General features: G+C 37.0%; 1 protein-coding gene across 7 annotated transcripts in view; it reads left to right on the top strand.

Annotated features, from left to right (window-relative positions):
* Akt3 (AKT serine/threonine kinase 3) overlaps positions 1–21,491 on the top strand; it is a 286,879-nt gene that overhangs the window by 210,024 nt on the left and 55,364 nt on the right. For all 7 annotated transcript variants that reach the window (XM_074048785.1, XM_074048783.1, XM_074048781.1 and 4 more), the window contains one exon: positions 14,731–14,853. In XM_074048785.1, coding sequence (XP_073904886.1) covers positions 14,731–14,853 — 123 coding nt within the window. The remainder of the gene's footprint in view (positions 1–14,730; positions 14,854–21,491) is intronic.

Here is a 21,491-nt window from a genome sequence, read left to right as displayed (position 1 = left end):
AGTATCTCTCTGTAATTGTGCTAAAAGACTATCAGATCATGTGCATATGTACCTATGTGTGTGCACTGAGTATCTCTCTGTAAGTGTGCACTGGATAGATAGACAAACTGAGTAACTGGGCACAGGATGGGAGAAAGACGTATTTTTCAATTATTTATTCTTAGGAAACATTTGTATTTTGCACCACATGCAGATATTACCTATTTAATAATTAAAAATAGTCAGATGGGTAGACTGATGACCAGAGGAGAAAAATAACATAAAGAAAGTGACAAACTGTATGTAAGAACTTGGAGCAAAATTTGTGGCTTGCTTTCTTTTTTATACAGTGTCATGCCTTTGCATGTATTGCAGTGCTCATCACGTTGTTTGCAGTCACCTGCTCACTTGCCTGTCTCTTAGCTCTTTCAGGGCTTGTTCACACTGCCTGGCACAGCGTAGCTACTTAACAGATATTTGCTGGGTTACTTGAACGATGAGCAGATAACCCCAGCAATAGAGAAGTCAGCAAAAGAGGTAGAGTAGGAACAAGGACAAGTAGGAAGTGAAAATAGAAAGATTGTCTTTCATTTCTTTTAGAAAAACTGAAAACATGAAGGAGGAAGCGTATCTAAGTATAAACTTATAAAGTACATGTTGACTGAATTTTTGTACAAGCACTCTGGTAAATAACATACATCTCACCCTCAGAGCTTACAGTGTCAAGTCTGTCACTTGTGTCACATGTACTGTTGAAGGGCCATAGGAGTCACAGGAGAGGAGCCTCCTGCATGCTGGAGGAGAGCTTCCTGGGGGAACTGGCTGGCATTTGCACTTTTACTATAAACCTGGGGTCCTTATGAAATTAATGAATTGCTGATTATTGAAAAAAATTTCACATAAAAGCAGATTTTTCAGACTAGCCAGATGGTTTTTTTAGCATTAAAATGCCTACCTTATTTCTTTTGTTTGGCATGTCTTTTCCCTTTTTCATTTTTCTCCAGAATTTCTGGTTTAGGGTTGGGCTGTAAGATGGGAACTAAATTATTTAATATTTTGACACAGACAAAGTCATTCTGTATATGGCATATAATTCCAAAGTACATGGGGTAATAATTAAAATGTTGCCATATATATACATACATATATATATATATATATATATATATTCAGAGGGAGAGAAAAATTATGTATTTTCTCTGTATTTTACAATTTTAGTAAAAGTAGAATTTTATATATGTAATCTCCCAATTTTTTTGTTCTTTTAGTTTAATAAATACACCTTATAGATTGGTGTGTATAGCTCAGTGGGGATCAATCTCCAGCAGCAAAAAGAGTATAATTATATTTAATGTACTTTAAAATAGATATTTATTTCTTAGAACATAAGATTATTTCAATTCTTGGTCTGCTGGTAGGAAATCTTATTTTTCAGTATATCCTTATAGTCACACTAACTTTGGCTTTGTTTTAGATTCACTTTGCCTCTTCTTCTGCTTGGGGATGTTTCCTAGAAATGCAAAAAAGTTAATTGCTATAAAGTAATTAATATAATAATTACATTTTCAAAGTAGAGTAATGGCCATTACTCCCAGTAATGGCCTAATAAACAGTTGACACCAGCATTTACACATACGGACTGTGACCTGCCTACTGGGGATTATCCATGCTGGCTATTGAATAGTAAAGTGTAATAAACTGATATTATTTACTCAAATGTCAGCATCCTCAAATCTATTCATATACAGTCTTTGCCTTGCATAAACTTTTAGAGGGCTCATTAAAGTGACTAGCATAACCATAATTCACACTTAGTGTCTTGTTGGTCTTGAATTAGCGATAGTATTTTTCAGTTCATGCTCTGGAGTTGAGGCATAAATAAATCAGGGGAACATCATTTGCCTTGGACTTTGTTCACATTTCTGGGGCTACTGGGGATCCTGCAGCTAACAGACTGCCACAGCAGCCCATGGCCATGCTGTGGTTAGCCCTGTGTTTGCTAGCACTGTTCATAGCACTGGAACACATTGATGGAAGTGGATCTTGAAAGACATGGCTATGACACTCAGCATTGGCTTCTCATGGGCATTGGATAGATAGATTTAAGTAATATGGTGACTTTCATTCTTCTCAAGTGTAATAAGAGTGACTTCAAGATGGAAGACATAAATCTGCTATTCTTTTATTCCATGAGAGTTCCTACTGTCATTCTTAAGCGCTTAATGGGATATAAACTTCAGTGCTTAAAAAAAAAAGTAGTTTCAGAAAACATTATCATTAAGTATATTGCAACTATAGGTATTCATTTAAAGAAACTATGTTTTTTTTCTAATCATAGAAAACTTGGTTGGGGTTAATTATATTGAAAGATGACAATATATTTGCCTCCAGTGTAATGAATTACTACTTAAGGAATTTTCAAGGGTTATTTTAATCATATGTTAACTTTAGAACCTACTCTATTATTGTCCATCCACCTAAATCTTTTGTTTTCTGGTGCTGGGGGGTTGAACCCCAGGCTAAGCATGAGCCCTACTCTTAGTCAGTGGGCTGGACTTCAGAGGACTCAGAAATAAACAAAACATAGTGGGTTTCTTAAAAAAGATGGATGTCTGACTGGAGAAATGTGCAAGAGAATGCATGTAGACTTTTTGTTTTGTTTTGCTTTGCTTAACTTTTTGTTTTGTTTTGCTTTGTGTCTTAAGCACAACAAGCTGGCCTCGAACTTGAGGACAGCCCAAGTGCTGCGATTACAGCCATGTCAGACTTTATAGTGTCACTATGGCCATGATATCACTGGTTGCTATGGCACTGCAGAGAGTGTACACTTGAATCAATCTAGAAGGAAGAGAGAAAAGGAAAATAGGATGTCAAGGTAGAGAAAACTTAAAAGTGTTGACTAAGCTAAGGATACATCTGAGTTATCTTAGTAAGGATAAGCAGGAGGGAATCCTACCCAGATAAAGTAGAATGTACAGAAACGTACAGACTCCTCCCCCGTCCCCCTCCCAAGAGCACAGTATGGATGATGCATAAAGTCTTGGAGAGGAAAGCCAGGAGAGTCTGAACAGGAAGTCAGGACCACAGGACTTGCTTGGGATAGTTCCTTCCCAAGCAAATAATTTCGATTTTGCCCTGAAGGCAGTGGTTACAGCATGACAGAATTTCTTTGAGGAGAGGTTTAGAAAGAATACTTTTTAGCAGTATTGGATTTAAATTGGGGAAGACAAAAGTAGAAACAGGGAAGATACTTGGAAGGCTATCACAATTAGGAGGTGTTTGGTAATGTGAGTATAAAAATAAGAAATTCATTAATTGAGGCAGTGTTAGAAGAAATCACACTATAATGATATTTAGGTACTAGAATTGTCAGAATATAAGGACTAAATTGTCATACAATTTCACATTTGCTGTTTGGGGACTAGGCTCTTTTTCTACATAAAAATAGGAAACGGGAAGAGAATTTAATTCTGGTAGGGATCATCTTATATTTGAGATATCAAATAAGATAGAGAGAACTCAGCCAGAGATGCAAGTAAGTGTCATCAGCCATGCTAAAACCAAGGAAGTAAAGAAATAGCCAGGGTGGGAAAATATGTGTGGTTTGAATATTAGTGGTCAAGAGTGGTGCCTGGAGATACCACAATGTCCAGAGAAGAGGAGCCTGAAGAAAATCATGAGCAGGAGTCAGGCAGATGAGCCTTAAAGGTTAAGGAGAATACATTAGGTGTTCCAGAGTATATTGCATTGTGTAAGGTAACAACTGAGAGAAGGCCACTGGATTAGACATGCAGCAGTTCCTAGGCACAGTACCACGGACTCTTCAAGGTGTGTTCTTTGGCCAAAGGGCAGGATGCACAAGGACTGGTTAGCCCAGTAGAGCAAAGTTGGGAAAGTGTGTCCACTTGGGTGGACAGTGAGTGACTTAGCATCTGTAGAATTAATTATAAAGTCTCTCTAATACAACATCTTCATGCCACTCTTTTAATAGCTTAGATATCACTAAATTTACATGAAAAACAGAAGAATATCCTGAGAAGAAGAAAGTAACTGAAAGCTAAGGTGTTGTTGAGTTTGATTTAGAAAGTCTCCGCTTAGAACTCTTGTCACCCAAATTTTTGTGTAGTTCTTTCAAGCCTATACACTGACCTTCTGTGATCACTCACATGGCTGAAATTTCCTGGAAGTTAGCAGATGCATTTGGGAGAGAGGGGGAGGAATTAAGGAAAATAGTCATGTAGACATGTTATTCATCGGACAAGTTTTTCTCAATCTTTTACATCTTCTTGTAGACACTAATAAATCTAATATTTTCATTACTTACTCTTTTCTGTACTTAGCTCTTTGTACACTCTATATTAATTACTTTGATAAAATTCACTTTATTTTTTGCATATGAATGTCAGTTTTATGTTACTCTTGAAATCCTTTTAAAACTTATTCAGATTTTTCTTTATTTGGCTGGCATCTTGTCTTCTGTGAACCAAAATCATCTCATTTTAAATTCACATAAGACAGAAGTGCCGGCAGTCAGCATTTGAATTCCACTTACTGATTTATAGAGGTGGGATTTGGGTGATTTTTTAAATTAAAAGTATCATCTCATATTCATGATGATGATTTTTAAAATTTTACTAAATATATAGGTATATAAATATCTTTATTGCTGGGAGTCTGAGTTACTAAATTTTATGTAGGTTAGTTATATCAGAATTCTATTGCTTTCACACAAATGTTTTTCAAAAATTCTTAAGCCAAGAAAGATACATTGCAGTATTCACATTAGCATCTAAAGTTCAAGACAAAATAAAATTCAAACTTTATTTTATATGCCACTTTTACTATATAATTTTATATTTCAAGGTCACTTTTTTTAAATGAACCATTATGCCAAGGATCTGATTGCAATTAAAGTCAGCATCAGAAGACTCAACTAGCTGCAATGTCTAAGATGCTTTTAAATTTAGAATCACAGATGAGCTGCCCTGAAACACTAGGGACTGACCAGGCATCTACCTGTTTTAGTGATTATGGCACAAAATGGTAATTTCCTAATATTCAGACTTCTCGAACAAAGGTGTAGCTTAACCCAGAGTGAGCATTTCAAGAAAGTAAAAAAGGAAACAAAATGTATATGATCAGAGACCCTGAGAAAGAAAACCAGGACCAACACAAAAGAATACTTAAATATGTAAAGCTGCAGTCCAGAACACCATACATCATCTTTTGCCGTGTCTTCCGTTTCCCATGTGCTTCTCAAAGTTCTCCTGCATTGTAGCGCACATCTGTAGTTTCCTTGTATAGCTTTCCTCCACTGTGTGTGTACTGTCATATGTTTACACAGTCACCGTTGGATAGACATGTGAGTTCTTTGCACCTTATAGCCATTAGGTAAGGAGCAGTTGTAAAGATTGCAGTACACATCTTTATGTGAATATTTATTTAGGCTTATCTTGGGTAAATACCTATAAATGTAAACTCTATGTCATTTGCTATGTTCACCTTCAGAAACTGCCACCCTATTTTTCAAATTAGCTATACTATTTCACTTTATCATCATCACCACACTTAGTATACCTTTATTTATGAATGGGTACTGCTATCCTGTAGGTTTTATTTAAATTTCCTAAATAACTAATGATAGTAAGCATTTTTTTGAGGGAGAAGGATACTAGTGACTGAACCCAGGGCCTCATGCATGCTTAGGCAGTTTCTAACTTTTTCTTTTTAATTAGCTTGAATTAATTGTGATATTTCCATTCATGCATGTAATTTACTTTGATCAAATTCACTCACTTTATTAAGCTTTTTCTACCCCACCTTATGCTTCCCTCATTCCTTTTTAGTCATTTTAGGGGAGTTTCATTATGCTATTTTCATATATATTTATAATGTACTTTAACTATGTTCACCTCCCATCACCCTCTTCTTTCCCTCTCCCCTCTCTCAGTGCTCCCACCCAACCAAACAATTCCCTTGTATAATTATGACATATATTTTTAGGTTTAGATTATACATGTGAGAGGAAACATGCTGTATTTGACTGTATGTGCTTGGCTTATCTCACTCTACATAATCTCCATTTTCATCCGTTTTCCTGCAAACAACGTAATTTCTTTCTTTGTGGCTTAATAATACTCTGTTGTGTATATGTAACACGTTTTCTTTATCCATTCCTTTGTTCTTGGGCACCTAAGCTGATTCCAAAGCTTCGGTGTTGTGAACAGCACTGCTATAGACATGGTTGTGCAGATGCCCATCTTGAATGTTGACTTTCACTCTTCAGATACAGTCCCAAGAGTGGGATCTCTGGATCATTAGGTAGCTCTACTTTTAGTTTCTTGAGGCACCTCGCCTCCACACTGACTTCCGCTGTGGCTGACTCATTTACATTCCCACTAGCAGTGTCTGAGAGACACATTCCCCACATTGTCCCCAGCATTTGTTGTTTGTTTTCTTGATGATGGCGCCTCTGAGTGGAGTGAGATGGAATCTCAGAGACATTTTGATTTGCATTTTCCTTTATGGTTTAGGATGTTGAACAGTCCCTCATGCATTTATTGACCATTTGTACTTTTTTTTGAGAACTGTCCAGTTCATTTGCCCATTTATTAATTGGATTATTCTTTTAGTATTTAATTTTTGGAGCTCTTTATGTTTCATGGATTTTGTCTCATGAATAGCTGGCAAAGATTTTCTCCTGTTGTGTGGATTGTCTCTTTTTTTCTGGTAATTGTTTCCTTTGCTGTGCAGAACATTTTTAATTTGATGCAAACTTGTTTGTCAATTTCCCCCCTTATTTCCTGAGCAATTGGAATCCTATGCCTCTATGTTCCAGTGTTTTCCTGTAGTAGCTTCAAAGTTGCAGTTCTTACATTTAGATCTTTGGTCCATTTTGAATTAATTTTTATACACAGTGAGAGACAGAGGTCTTCTTGCTTCAGTCTTCTACATCTACTGGTACATGGATACCCAGTTTTCCTAACTCCATTTGTTGAAGAGGCTGTCTTTTCTTGGCTCCTTTGTCAAAAAATCAGATTGCCATAGCTATGTGAGTTTATTTCTAGGTCTTCTATTCCATGTACCAACAGACATTGGTACATGTCTGTTTTGTGGCAATACCATACTGTTTTTGTTACTCTTGACTCTGTAGTATACTTTATGAAGTCAGGTATTGTGATACCTTCAGCATTGTTCTTTTTACTCAAGTTTGTTTTGGCTGTTCAGGGTCTTTTTCATTTCCCTATGAAGTTTAGGATTGCTTTTTCTATTTATGTAAAAAATGACATTGGGATTTTGTTGGGAATTGCTCTGAATTTGTAGATTGCTTTTGGTAGTGTAGCCATTTCACAATATTAATTCTGCCACTCCATGAATGTGGGAGGTCATCCCATCTTCTAGTTTCTTCTTTGATTTCTTTCTATAGTGTTTTCTTTTGCTTCATTGTAGAGGTCTTTTACCTACTTCATTAAGTTTATTCCTGCTGGATGCTGGTGAATCACTCCTATAACCCCAGGCAAATAGTTCATGAGATCATATCTTGAAAAAACCCTTCACAAAAAAGGGCTGGTGGAGTGGCTTAAGATGTAGGCCCTGAGTTCAAGCCCCAATACCACCAAAAAAAAAAACAAATAAATAAACAAAAAAAGTTTATTACTAGGTATTTCTGAGGTTATTGTGAATGGGATTGTGTTCCTGATTTGTCTCAGGCTGTTTATTGTTGCTGTATAGAAAAACTACGATTTTTACATGTAGATTTTGCATCCTGCTACTTTGTGGAAAGTGTTTATCAGATGCAAAAGTTTTTTGGTGGAGTCTTCATAGGGTCTTTTGAGTATAGAACCATATCATATGTTAATAGGGATAATCTCACTTCTTCCTTTCCTTTTTTATCCTTTTATTTCTGCCTCTTGCCTTATTGTTCTGCTACAGATTCAAGCACCCTATTGCTCCTGACTTCAGATGAAATGGCTTCATATTTTCCCCATTGAATCCTATGTTGCTGTACATTTGTCATACGTAGCCTTCAATTTGTGAGATATGTTCCTTCTGTTCCTAATTTCTTCAAGGCCTTTATCATGAAGGAATTTTGAGTGTTGTTGAGGCCTTTTCTGCATCCATTGAGATGACCATGTGATTTTTGTCCTGTGTTCTGTTTATGTGCTGTGTTATATTTATTGGTTTACTTTTGTCCAAACATCCTTCCACCACTGAAATGATACTAACTTGATCATGGTGTGCAGTCTTTTCAGCTGTACAATTGTTGTTGAACAATTTATCTGGCAAAGGGTTAATATCTAGACTATATAGGAACCTCAACTCAACAGTGAAAACAAAAAAAACTGGTTAAATAATGGGCAAATGATTTGAATAGACATTTCTCAAAAGAATATATACAAATATTTAAAATGTAAACAAATATTCACCATCAGTAATCATCAGGGAAATGCAAAGCAAAACCACAAGGAGATACCATGTTACCCCAGTTTGAATGACTTATTAAAAAGATAAAAAATAACAAATGCTGATAAGTATTCAGTGAAATGTAAATCAGTATAGCCATTGTGGAAGACAGTATGAAGTGCCTTCAAGAATCTAAAGCCAGTTGCTAGAGGTCTGCCTCAGTGGTGAAGCGTTTACCACGCATGCATGAGTTTTCTGTTTGGTGCCATTTTCATTCAGCCCAAAGCATTTCCTTCAATACTTCATAAAATAAGCTGGGCTTGATAGTGCACACCTGTAATCCCAGCATTCAAAGGAGGCCACGGCAGGAGGATTTTGCTTTCTAGGTCAACCTGGGCAAGACCCTGTCTCCAGAAAAAGAGGTATAAAATTCTCATTTGCCACATGCATGTTTCATTACTGTAAAGGAGTTAGCACACTTTCTTCTGGTTTGTCTGACTTCCTACAAGAAGGCTACTAATATCTTTGTTCCCTGTACTGTATGTGCCTTCTCCCCACTGTGGTTACTTTAAGCTTTTCTTTTTGTCACTTTCTTTCAGCTGTTTGATTGTAGTATGCCTTTTCTTCACATTTTTTTTCTTTGTGCATATTTAAGGCATATAGTTCTCACTAAATTTGACAAAACAATTAGATTTTATTGGTTAAGATTTTTTTCCTGTCCTCTTATTTCTCTTGTCCTACACCGAGAATCCACTTACCATGTGACAGTGTTTGATTTTTTCCTCTCGTCTTCAAGTTAGGAGTTCCCTAGTGCTTTTAAGTTCACTAAGTGTCTTCTCTCATGCGCTGTTGGTCACATCTAGTATGTCTCTACCTCAGACATGTTTTTAACTCCTTGAAGTTTGAATTAGGACTTTGTTTTTGTATCTTCCATTCTTTTCTGTTTTCCTTTTAAATTGTATTTTACATAGTTACTTCATTATGATATTCTTCTAATTCTGCCATTTGTTATTTTCTAATGCAGCTTTTAACCATTAATTATGCTCCTGCTTATAGGTTATATAGTTCTTTGTATGTCTGATGATTTTTTATTGGATGCCAGATATTGAAGTTTACTTTGTTGGATGCTTGAATTTATAGAATTAAAAAATACACTTTCACAGGCTGGTAGAGCGCCTGCCTAGCAAGCTTGAGGCCCTAAGTTCAAACCCCAGTACTACATATCTATATCTGTTATCTATATCTATGTATCTGTCTAGATTCTCTCTCTCTCTCTCTCTCTCTCTCTCTCTCTCTCTCTCAGGGCTTGTTCTTATGTAAACAGTGTGATTGTTTCAAAGTTTGCTCTTAAGCCTCGTTAGACTGGTCTGACAATGGCCTACTCCCTGCATGTCCAGTAAATGTTCCTTTGTTCCCAAGGCTTTCTTTTTCTTCTCATTCTTCAGATATTCTTGCTTCCTTTGTAATTCTGTTAGTACTCCAGCTCAGTATCCAGCTCTGCTTTTCCTGACTTTATGTAGAGGAGTACCCAAAGATTCTGCCCCTAACTCTTCTCTTTTCACTCTTTCCCACTGAGCTCCGGGGCTATGCTCTGCTTCTTTCCTTTTAACAATTTCTTCTGTATAAATGACTCCCATAAGTACTTTTTTTTCTTCCTATGCTGGGGTTTGCACTGAGGGCTTCACACTTACTAGGCAGGTGCTCTACCACTGAGGCACATCTTCAGCTCTTTTTGCTCTGGTTATTTTGGAGATAGGGTCTCACTTTTTGCCCATGCTGGCCTCAAACCCATCATCCTCCTGACTCAGCCTCCCAAGTAGCTAGGATTACACATGTGAGCCACCAATGCCTGACTCCTTAACCTACATCTGTAACATTGGGATCCACAGTTCCAAAACTGTGGCATCAAATGGCTTATTTAAATGTCATTAGGTTAGAATAAAGCTCCTTGCTGTTCTGTCCCCATCTCCTTTCTTTTCCTAAGCGTTCTTGTCAGCAACATCTACTCAGCCAGCCATAGGAAAACTTCACCATTGTCAGTGTCGCCCTTGGGCCAAATGGCAAAGGTGATTTGGAATGCTGCTCTGAAATGCCCATGACTGCTGGCTGAGCAGTGTCCTTCAGATGCTCTCATCCACTCACGCATAACTTCTGGTACCACAAAAGTATTCCTTTGGTGTGTTCTTTATTCTGTGTAATTGCCACAGTTTTAATAGCATGACCTTCTCTCCAGATCATGCTTCCTCCTGACCGATGCCATTTCCTCTTCGTCTACTGCTTTTGACGACAGCTGACACTAAATAGGTGATCAGTAATTTTCTTGTCATTTGGAAATTGTTTACTGACAGTAGTCTCAAATCCTTTTTTTTCTCCAGTTACTGCCAGAATTGTCTTTTAAAAAAAAATTCCAACCCCTCTTTTTTTTTTTTTTTGGTGAGACTAGGGTTTGAATTCAGGGCTTCACACTTGCAAAGCAGGTGCTCTACTGCTTGAGCCACACTTCCAGTCCATTTTGCTCTGGTTATTTTGGAAATAGGGTCTGGTGAACAGTTTGCCCAACCTGGCCTTGAAACACAATCCTCCTGACCTCAACCTCCCTTGTAGCTTGGATTAGGACTGAGCCACTGGCAGAACCTTTTCAGACTCCTTATCTACAGTATAAAATTCAATATGATGGTCATCAGGGTTTTTTTCCTGTCATTGTCCTGAATGTGTATTATCCTTTAGCTACATACATTCCCTGCATGTATTTCTGTGCCAGTGCTGGATTTTTTTCTTCAGAATTAATGTTTTCTGTAGCAGAGAAACTGTTAGAGAAGGGGACTGAGGAGTAGTAGGGAGTACAAATATGAAAATACCACAGCGAAACCTCTCAGTTGTACAGTAAGATGTACTAACAAAGAATTAATGCTTCCTACATTTATTAATAAACATTATGTATTAAACGTTATTATGTGTGTGGATACATAACAGATGATGGATCCTATGCTGCATATAAATACAAAGATGGATATGTCTTGAGTAATTCCCTTGTAGTTTTCCCTTACATTTTGCATTTGTGAAATCCCACCCTTCAAAACCTAAGTGAACTTTCACTTTATCCATGATGTCTCCCCAGATCATATCAGTATGGGTCAATCACTGCCTCTGTAGCCTTGTTAATATCCAAATCACAAAATCAATCATTGCTCTTGGTTTTATCTCTACATGCATCTCTGTCATTGAACTAGAATTCTTTATAGCAGGAGTTCTGTCTTTTTACCCCATTTTATTGAAGTATTATTGATATACAAAGGCTACATGTACTTGATGTACAACTTATCACCCCATTCAGTGCTGTAAACATAGAGATTATGTCTGGATCACCTTAGTTTAAAACCAAGGTGAATCCCATGTGGTTATTCTCCCAGGGCTTGGGAGGCAGGAGGATCATAAGTTCGAGACCAATAAGGACCACACAGCAAGTTTCAGGCCAGTCTGGTCTATGTCTCTTTCTCAAAACAAGCCAGGGAGGATTGAGAAGGATGATCCAGATAGGAGGAAATCAGTTATGTTAACCAAAGCCAAGAAACATATTTCAAGAAAGAGAGACCAGCCAGGTGTGGTGATGTACACCGCAATCCCAGCTACTCAGAATGCAGAAATTAGGAGGATTGTAGCTGGAGGCCAATCTGCAGAGGGAAAGTTAGCAGGACCCCATCTCAATAAGCTGATGTGGTGATACATGCCTGTGACCCTAGCTATGTTGAGGCTGATAGGAAGATTGAAGTCTGAGACCAGTCTAGGCAAAAATGCAAGTCCTTACCTGAAAAAATAACTAAAGCAAAAAAGGCATGGGAGCATGGCTCAAGTGGTAGAGTACCTCCTGGCAAGAGCAAGCTCTGAGTTCAAATCCCACTGCTTCCAAAAAATAAACAAGAAAGAGAGTCCAGTAGGTGATGTCTTAAGCTATAGAGCAGCAAGAAGAGTTCAGACTGAATGGACCACTGGATCTGGCAGCTCTGAGTGGCAGTTTCTCTTAGTAAGAATCAGTTGAATAAAGTAGCAAGGGTAGACATCAGGTGGCACTTGACTGAGAAATACATAGAATTCTTCCCCTTAAGTATAAATTTTTAGTTGGTATTTTTATAGATACTGGCTGGTAGACAAATGAAAGATATATGATCCAAATAAAGATGTAGAATCCTGAATATATGATATTAATTTAGGGAGAAGATCTATATATCTTTTCCAAAGTAGATGGTGGTGACAGGATTGATCTTCTTTTAGGAAAATTTAGAACCTCAATTGCTATCTTCATCACATTAGACTACCTAACTCTACATAAGAGACTACAGGGCTTCCTTCACCACGTTTCTGATGCCTTATACAAACCATGGCCAAGGTGATTTCCACTTGGAGGTTTTCAGAATGGTTTTGCTTGATGGTCTGTGCTCCTTATACTCCATGTTCTTGTTTAGCTTGCAGTGCATTAACAGTAATTACTGACCTATATAAAATGCATGGATTTCTAAATGTCACTGAAGAACTGTTAAATTGGTTTGGTTTTTGGCATACTGTATTTGATCATTTGTAAGACACATTTAACATTCTGTAATCAGAATGCCTTTTATAGTACATAGTGTGCCATAATTTTAATTGATAACATTGTTTTTGGTATTACATAAAATAACCGTGCCCTCTCAATCAGTGGCATCTTTGATCTGGTAAAATATAACAACATTTTAGTGAAAATATAGTAGGGAACATTAAAATTTACAAACTTTACTTTTTAATATATGTTCAGGAATTTTTTTTATAATGATATTTTCTCGTTTTTTCTTTAATGAGTCATGCACTAAAGTTTATCTTAAAACAATACGACTGTTAAGCGAAGGTAGGTAGAAAAGGGAAGAAAGAATCTGTTGTATGTTACTTGAAATTATGATTTGTTGTACAGAAGGAGTCTTGGTTGGCCATAATTCTTATTAGTCTGGTAGAAGCACGGAGAGTTGGTGACCCGCATAAGGTGTGGTCCCTCTATGGTCTTTAGTCCAGGGCATGTGTATTCGTCACTTTCTTCACTCACAGACTGTGTTGAGTGCTGCTGTGCTGCTGGCCATGCCCTCAGCACCCTGGACAATCCCTTGGCAGAGTTCCTACTCCAGTGGAATCGTACAGCGATGACTGCTTGTGCTGCACTCTTCCTCACGTCTGCTCCTCCTTCATGGACATGTCAAACTGACAGATGGAATTGGCTCGGATTTTTTTCTTACAGTTCTAGGCACTGAAACCAGGCCTTGCACATGCTAGGCAAGTGTTCTACCACTGCACTACGTCCTCAGTCAAGAGACGAGAGATTTGTATGTTGTGGAACTGAGAAATGAGATTTACAGTTTCGTTTTGATTTTGTGGTACTGGGGTTTTGGACCCAGTGCCTTAGGCTGTCACACTGCCCTTATTTGTTTTTGCTGTGCCTGCCACATTAGGTGGGACTACATGCATGCACCACCATGCTTGGCTTATTTGTTGAGATGAGGGTTTCATGAATTTTTGAGCCAACTTGGCCTTGAACCTTAATCCTCCCTATCTCTGCCTCCTGAGTACCTGATATTATAGATATGACCCACTGAGACTGGCCTTTACAGCTTCTTAAAAGGAGAACTAGGTGCTTGGTCATAGTAAGTGTCCAAGTAAAAGTTGGTTGACTACTAGGTGGTATATCTTTCAGATGGTGAACTAAGAAATAAATGGGCTGAGAACAATAACAGGAACAATGGAAGCTTCTCAGTCTGCTTGGGCATTATTAAAATAAATTGAAAACTTAAGAGACTTAAATTTCTCACTATAGAAAATGGTGATTCAAACTGAAATTATTCTAGAGCTGTGATGATCAAGTTGTAAACAATAACAGGTCCTTATCAGTCAGGTTCAGTAAGCCAGCAGTCCTCTCTTTGAAATTAAATGTAACTTAAATAATTAAATAAAGATACGCCTGTGCTTGTGTTGATGTGTTTTAGTAATGTCTCAATACCTAGTCCTCCTCAAAAGAGTGAAGCAGCATGTGATGAGGGAAGTGCAGTCTAACGAGGCGTGCGTTTTCCTCTGGTAACCGAAGGTTAAATGGGTAGCAAGCAGAATGCCTTCAACAAGATTGGTATATTGATTAAAGCGCTGACTTAACAGCTCGCAGTTTCCCCTGGAAATCTGGAAAAGATAAGCCAGCTGCTGTCTAAGAGTGCGCACTGTCCACTGAGAGTACACTATCTATCATCACAATATGGCTATGAGAAGTGTTTTATGTTTGTGTTAATTTCCCCCACTAAATCAGTAATTATTACAATCCTGTCCCTGCTGTTTACCCTGCAGCTGTTTTTCCATTTGTCGAGAGAGCGCGTGTTCTCTGAGGACCGCACACGTTTCTATGGTGCAGAAATTGTCTCTGCCTTGGACTATCTGCATTCTGGGAAGATTGTGTACCGTGATCTCAAGGTAAAAAAAAGTAATCAGTATTTGTTTTTGCAGAGACTGTAGGGACAAACAGTAATTAAAAAGTTACACAGTTCTGAGAAGAGTGGTTTAATTTGGAGAAAAGCACTCTAGGAAGGTAGTTTGCTACGTTCGACAGGGAATTTCATTGGCTGAGGTGCATGGGGTTCCTTTAGATTTGAGTTTTTGCTCTGATCAATTCATCTATTGATAGTAGTTCCATTTTCCTGTAGATATTACAGAGCAATGTTAAACATCTGAGTAAAAGTCAAATAACTTTGCAAATAACATTTTAAAATATCTTTCATTATTATATTCTAACATTTAATAATGTTTAGGAGGAAATTTTTATAAATTAAGACTATTGGAAGGAAAAAATTAATTTTGATTGTATTGTTGACTTATTGAGAGGTTTAAATACTTGAAGCAATTAAGATAGCTTTTTACTAATTTGCTTAGTTTTTCATTTATGAAAGCACAGTATATGTTTTATTAGTAATAAAAGCCTTGACTTCTCTAGGTTCTTTCATGGTAAGACCTTAGAATGACTTAGGGTGGGCAGCATTTTTTAAGGCCAGATAATACACATTTTAGTCTTTTCTGCCCACAAAGTCTCCGTTGCAACTATTCAGATCTGCCATTATAGGGTAAAAGAAGACTCAGACATTATGTAAATGAGTATGTTTCACTGTGTCCCAATATAACTTTATGTATAAAAACAGTCAGTAGTATAGATTTGGGTCATATAACCACAGTTTACTGATCCCTGGAGTAGTACATGTAAGCCAAAAATGACTCACTTGACACTTTTATAAGTAAAGCTGGCTATATTAAGGAAATTTGTATCATGGCAGATTTTGAACAAACTCTAAATGTTATAATCTTCTTTAAAATTAAATCTTGGGGTGAGGGTATAACTCGTTTGTAGATTGCTTGCCTAGTATGTGCTGATCCCTAGCACTGGGAAAAAATAAAAGTAAATCAGAATCCAAGCAAAATAGTAGATGTCTGTGATCCCAGCTACTCATGACGCTGAGGCTGACAGATCCCAATTTGAGGGAAGCCTGAGCAACTTAGTGAGATCCTGCCTCAAAATAAAATTTTAAAAGGGCCAGGGATATAGCTCAGTGGTCAAGCATTTGCTTTGCATGTGTAAAGCCCTGGGTTTGGAGAAAATAAATCATATAGTTACCTTTGCCTATTAAAAAATTTAATGTAGAATTGCTTTGTTGATCAAGTTTTTTGTAAAGTATAATTTGATATACAGAAGTAGAAGTTACCTGGAATTTTTATGTGTAAAAATGAGATGTATGTCTAAGAAAAGAAACCACAATTATACCCTTCCTGCCATCTCACTTGGTAAAAATTGCCTACAATTCTTAATATTTCTCATTGTTGAAGGTGCTGTGTAGTCTAGGTCACTCCAGATGTTCCCACATGCTCCATTTTGTCATAAGTGATCTGAAGGCATGACCATCATATAAAATATTTCTATACAGTGACAGTGAATTATGCTTGGTACAATTTATTAATTATTATAAAGGAAGCCAAACATGTAATCCCCAGCACTCAGGAGACTGGTGCCAGAGATTATGAGTTTGAGGCCAGCCTGGGCTATCTAATGAATTCGAGGTAAGCCTAGACTGCACAGCAAGACCCTGTTTTAAAAGAAGAAAACATGAAGGAAGGACGGGAGGGAGGCTTTAAGATACTGTATTTAGGAGAAAATGAATGATATAACTGTAAAACATTTAGTTTAGCGATGGCTAATTGTATAGATGCCAAAATGAATGAAGAGGTGAATACAAACCAACTGTATGGTTGAATTGAACTAGAATCTTTTTAGAGCTAGGAATGTGACAGAATTTAGCATTCTTATATCTGATGTCTGCATGGCAAAAAATTCTGTAATGTTTAAATGTCTTGAGTATAGATGCTTTTTTAAAAATTAGCTAATAGATATGATGAAGTATGTATTAATTTTCCCAGTATACTTAAAAACAGCTCTTCCTAAGTCCAGTCCTTCCATTCTCACTTCATGTTTTGTGATCTTATTTATAGGGAGCAAGAAGGGGAGAGACCTGGCTTTTAAGGAAACGAGAACAGTTTTGAAGCAGGGAGTAACATATCCAAGATACTTAGCTAAAAGAAAGTATTATTAGCTTAAGTAAACCTAAAATAAAGAATGTTGATTGCTAACATCAATATGGACTGCTGACTATTAGGAGGATCTTGATCACTATTTTCCATTAATCATCTCTGATCAAATGAATCAATATGTTGGTATATTGAAATTCATTACATACGCATTTTATTGCCCCATTTTTTCTGATGGAATGAGACTAAATTTATTAAATTACAATTCAAGTATCTACTTTATATATGAAGGCCTATCATATAGTTTATCATGTGCCTTGACCACTCACTTTACTAGACATTTAAGTGGTATCTGCGCTGTTTTTTTATGTAACTTTAACTTAAAGGAAATGTCTAGTATAAGATAGACACGCTGTGAATATACACCAAGAAAAAGACATGTAATGTAAGAAAACAAACATTCAAAATTTATACAAAACAATGTACATTCTGTGTACAAAAGAATGAGATCATTTTAGTGGGATCACAGAAATACAGAGTGAATCCATATTTTACAGGTGATGTTCTTCAAGCCTAAAAGCAAGTTACTAGAAGAAATGGCAGTTATGACTCAGATAAGATTATTGGAGTTAGACATGTGTGTTAGACAGCTTGCTGTCACTGCAATGAAGTACCTGAGAGAACTAACTTGTAAGGAAAAGAGGTTTATTTTGGAGATTCTAGTCCAAGATGGAGTGGACCATTTGCTTTGGGTCTCTGATAAGGTGCTGGATGGCAGTGTGGGGTGTGCATGGTAAAACAAACTGCTCAACTCTCAGCAGCAGGCAAAGGAGGATAGGGCTGGCCCCTCAAGAGCATGGTCCCAGTAGCCCAGCCGTCTCCTAAAGTTTCCATTACCTTCCAATAACATCATCCCCAGGACCAAGCTTTCAACACCTGAGCTTTTGGGAGACATTCAGGGCCCAAAACACGAATCCTAGTTCCTACTCTTGTCTTTTCACTACAGTATTCTGTCTTTCTAGAGTTGAAATGTGAAGTCTAGATTAGAAAATACATTGGATTAACTCTAGGAAATCTTTGTAAAGCTAAAATTCAGATAAACCCACCAAAGAGAATGGAATGAGTGTTTCAGATACCAGATGAATTAAAAAGAGCTGGCTGTTACCTACTTTGATCAGTATCAGATTTGTCTCTGGTCCTTCTGTTAATAAGCTAGTGACTATTTAAATGAAAATCCACTTGAGATACTTACAGTAGCAGGACTTGCCAAGCACATCAGTGCCTGTTTGCTGCTTCCCCGTTTAGCTGTAGAAGCAAAGCCTCATTTCATGTATGGATTAACTTAAAAATATTTTATCAGTTCCTATTTCCCAAAAATTCTGGTGTTCATACAAACAGTAATTACTGAAACTTTTTGTATTTTACAAGGTAAATCTGCTTATTGCATTTCATGATATTAAATTGTTTTATTAAAGAGTTCCTTAATAAAGTAAGGAACATGTGATTACTAGGAGCTGATGTTGTTTCATGATAGCATAAAAATTCAAAGGAAACTCTTCCAAGACCTCTTCAGTCATAAAAATTATATATTAAAAATTTCTTTTCTGCATAGCCCTTATTTTGCAAGTGCAACCTTTATTTACAATGGCTGTGACCATCCATGTAGAGACAAAACCAGACAGGAACATTTGCAAAGCTGATGATAACAATACTGGAATTCATTAAGAATTAATTTCTCCAAGAGTTTGTGCAGATTCAGTAAAGTAATACATAAATTGCTTCTATATTCATTTGTGGAACATCTAATCTTGTTTTTTACTTTATCAGATTGACTATTTATGTCATTAATATGAGAAACTGCCATGTAGATTGAAATAATGTCTGAGACTTGGTGACAGAGGATAGCCTCAGTGTCGGCGTTTATCAGCTCCCTGGTGCTCATCTCATAAGCACACAGCTCGATTTCTCAATTCCCACTTCTAACCAGACTGCCACGCTGCACTCTCTCCTTTCTAGAAAATTTAAGCTGCTGCTATAAAGAACAGTTTCTACCTCTAAAATTAACTGTACTGTTGAGTTATGTCCCTTATTTCTACCAAATTCTTAAATAGCTTGGCATGAGGGGGTCCTCCTCTATTGGATATGATAAATCTTTTTCTGGTTTAGAATAGTTGAAAGTAAAGAATTAGTCTCTTTTTCAGTATTCCAGTTCACTCAGTTCCCAGGTCATTCAATTCTTGAATGTCAGCTTGTGACATTTGTACATTTAAAAGCCCATAAACCTAGATCTGCAATGTGCACAGTAGGAATTCCTTACTACCTTCTTGGGCCTGAGGCAGTTTTGGTGCCTAAAACTGAGTTTGATGTATCTGTGCTAAAGTGGGGTGGACTGTAAGTGAGTGGCAACACTTGATAGTGCTCCAGTAGGCAAGAGCCCATAGGAATTGGCTTCATTCCTTTAATCACAGTGTCTGGTATTTAAATAAAATGATACTCTCTGTATGCATGTAAACTTTCTAATAGGTAGACTGGTTTACATTAGCACAGAGCATCCCAGTCCAAGGTGAGTCACAAGTGAGTCACAGGTGTGTCCAAGCCACATCTTGCCTCTGCCTGCACAACTGCCAGCAGTATTGCCAGGTATCAGCTCTGGCCTCAGGCAGCCTGTCAGTGATCCTGGTATGCCCTATGAGTACCATTTTTTATTATACTATGAAGTAGAAAAGTTGGCAGCCCTGATTAAAAGTAGCTAGGATTTTTGGAATTTTATTTCATTTTAGGCACCAGCAAAATAGGAAGGAGCCTGTCACTTAGTGGTCATGATTTTTTGTCCACAAAGCACAAAGGAAAAAAAAGATTTCAGCTTCTGCCATGGATTCCTATACACACTGAATCAAGACCTCTGTCAAATAATGCCTGCCCACTTTAACTGGGCAAAAACCATTGCCATTTTTTCGTGGGAATTTTATGAGGTATGTCATCTAATTTTTTTCCTCAAAAGCATGAAATACTATGTTTTGAATTTTTTTTTTTTGTAGTGCTGGAGATCAAACCCAGGGTCTGAGCATGCTAGGCAAGTACACTACCACTGACTGAGCTATACTAAAAGCATGAACTTTTACTTAACAGCTCTCTGACTGATCCAGGTAGTTTTATCTAGATTTTTACTAGACTCTTTTTTTTTTTTTCCTCATGACATCCTCTTTAACTTTACCCCTCCTTCTGCCAGCGAGTGCACCTATAACATGAGTGTTTTGCCCTCAGCCGTGGAAACTATAGCTATGGACATAAACAGAAGTATTTAAACTTTAGAGAAAGAGTGTTTGCACTGTTACAACCTGTGCATTTTGCATATGGCTAATGATGGGAAGAAGGAAAGCCATAAGATTTAGAAGAAAAAACAAAAGACAGATCATTTGTAAATACTTTTATTCCTTCTTTACACAGTAAGTGGGTCCTAAAAATGTATTGACTAAGTACTCAAATGCTGGTAGTGTTAAATGTACTGAGAGGTGATTTCCAGATGTCTCTAGTATATGTAGGCCATTGGGCTGCTTAGAAAAGACTTGGTCATTCTGTGTATCCCACAGATTCATGAGTCACCCTACTAATGTTTTTGTACCTATGTTTTGCAGAATGTTATTAATGCACCTGTATAAGATGATCATTTATTTTGTACATCTTTATACAAGATTAGATTAGGTGTTTTATTTTTAATTTGGTGATACGTTTTAAGGTGATGCTTCTCTACTTGTTCATACTTGGTTTTGTTGTTTAGTGAAATGATATTTTAAGATGCCTAGAGAAGAGAAGTAATTGAGAAAAGAAGGTAGACATGTAAAATGACTGGCTTTAAAACTGAAATATTTATTTGGAGGAATTTATTACTTAGTGAAACACATTTTTAATGAAGTAGTTGAGCTGACAGAGATATTTATGGAGATCCCTTTCTGAACTTTGCTCTTTCCTTTAACAATGTCACCCAGGAAAGCCTACAACGTTTTGTTAACTTACTCAGTGGCCATTAAATTCCCTAAATTCAAAAAGCAACTGTTTATTCAATGCTTACATTTTAAGTTCTACTTTCAACATATCACTGAATTTTCAAAACCATCACATTGGATTTTGTTACTGCCTTTGTTTTCTAAATGAGATTCAGGCACATTCGCACAATGAGAAGGGGTTAAGTTCTAATTTAATGTAAGACCTCAAACTGGGAATAATTGTTATCTCTCATCTCACCCTTTTCCCTTATCCAACCTTGTCCATGCTCTTCATTTTAATTCTCACCCCCAGCCATTGATGTGAGACTCAGAGCTGAGATAAGAAGGTAGAAAGTTGGGTACAAGTCGGGATTTTTAAAAAATACATCTTGCATAATATTTTAAACAGTGTTTATACATTTTGATTTTTTTGTATCCAGCCATTCAAAATAGCTTTGTGAGAATTAGGAGAAATAGTGTGTGCTTTTCTGTTTCCATGGATACTTTCCCATGCTAGAAAGCATATGAGGAGGAGTGTCACAGTAAGTGGGAATGGACTGG

This window comes from Castor canadensis, chromosome 11, assembly GCF_047511655.1.
Source record: "Castor canadensis chromosome 11, mCasCan1.hap1v2, whole genome shotgun sequence".
Classification (NCBI taxonomy): domain Eukaryota; kingdom Metazoa; phylum Chordata; class Mammalia; order Rodentia; family Castoridae; genus Castor; species Castor canadensis.
This window is presented reverse-complemented; position numbering and strand designations above follow the sequence as displayed.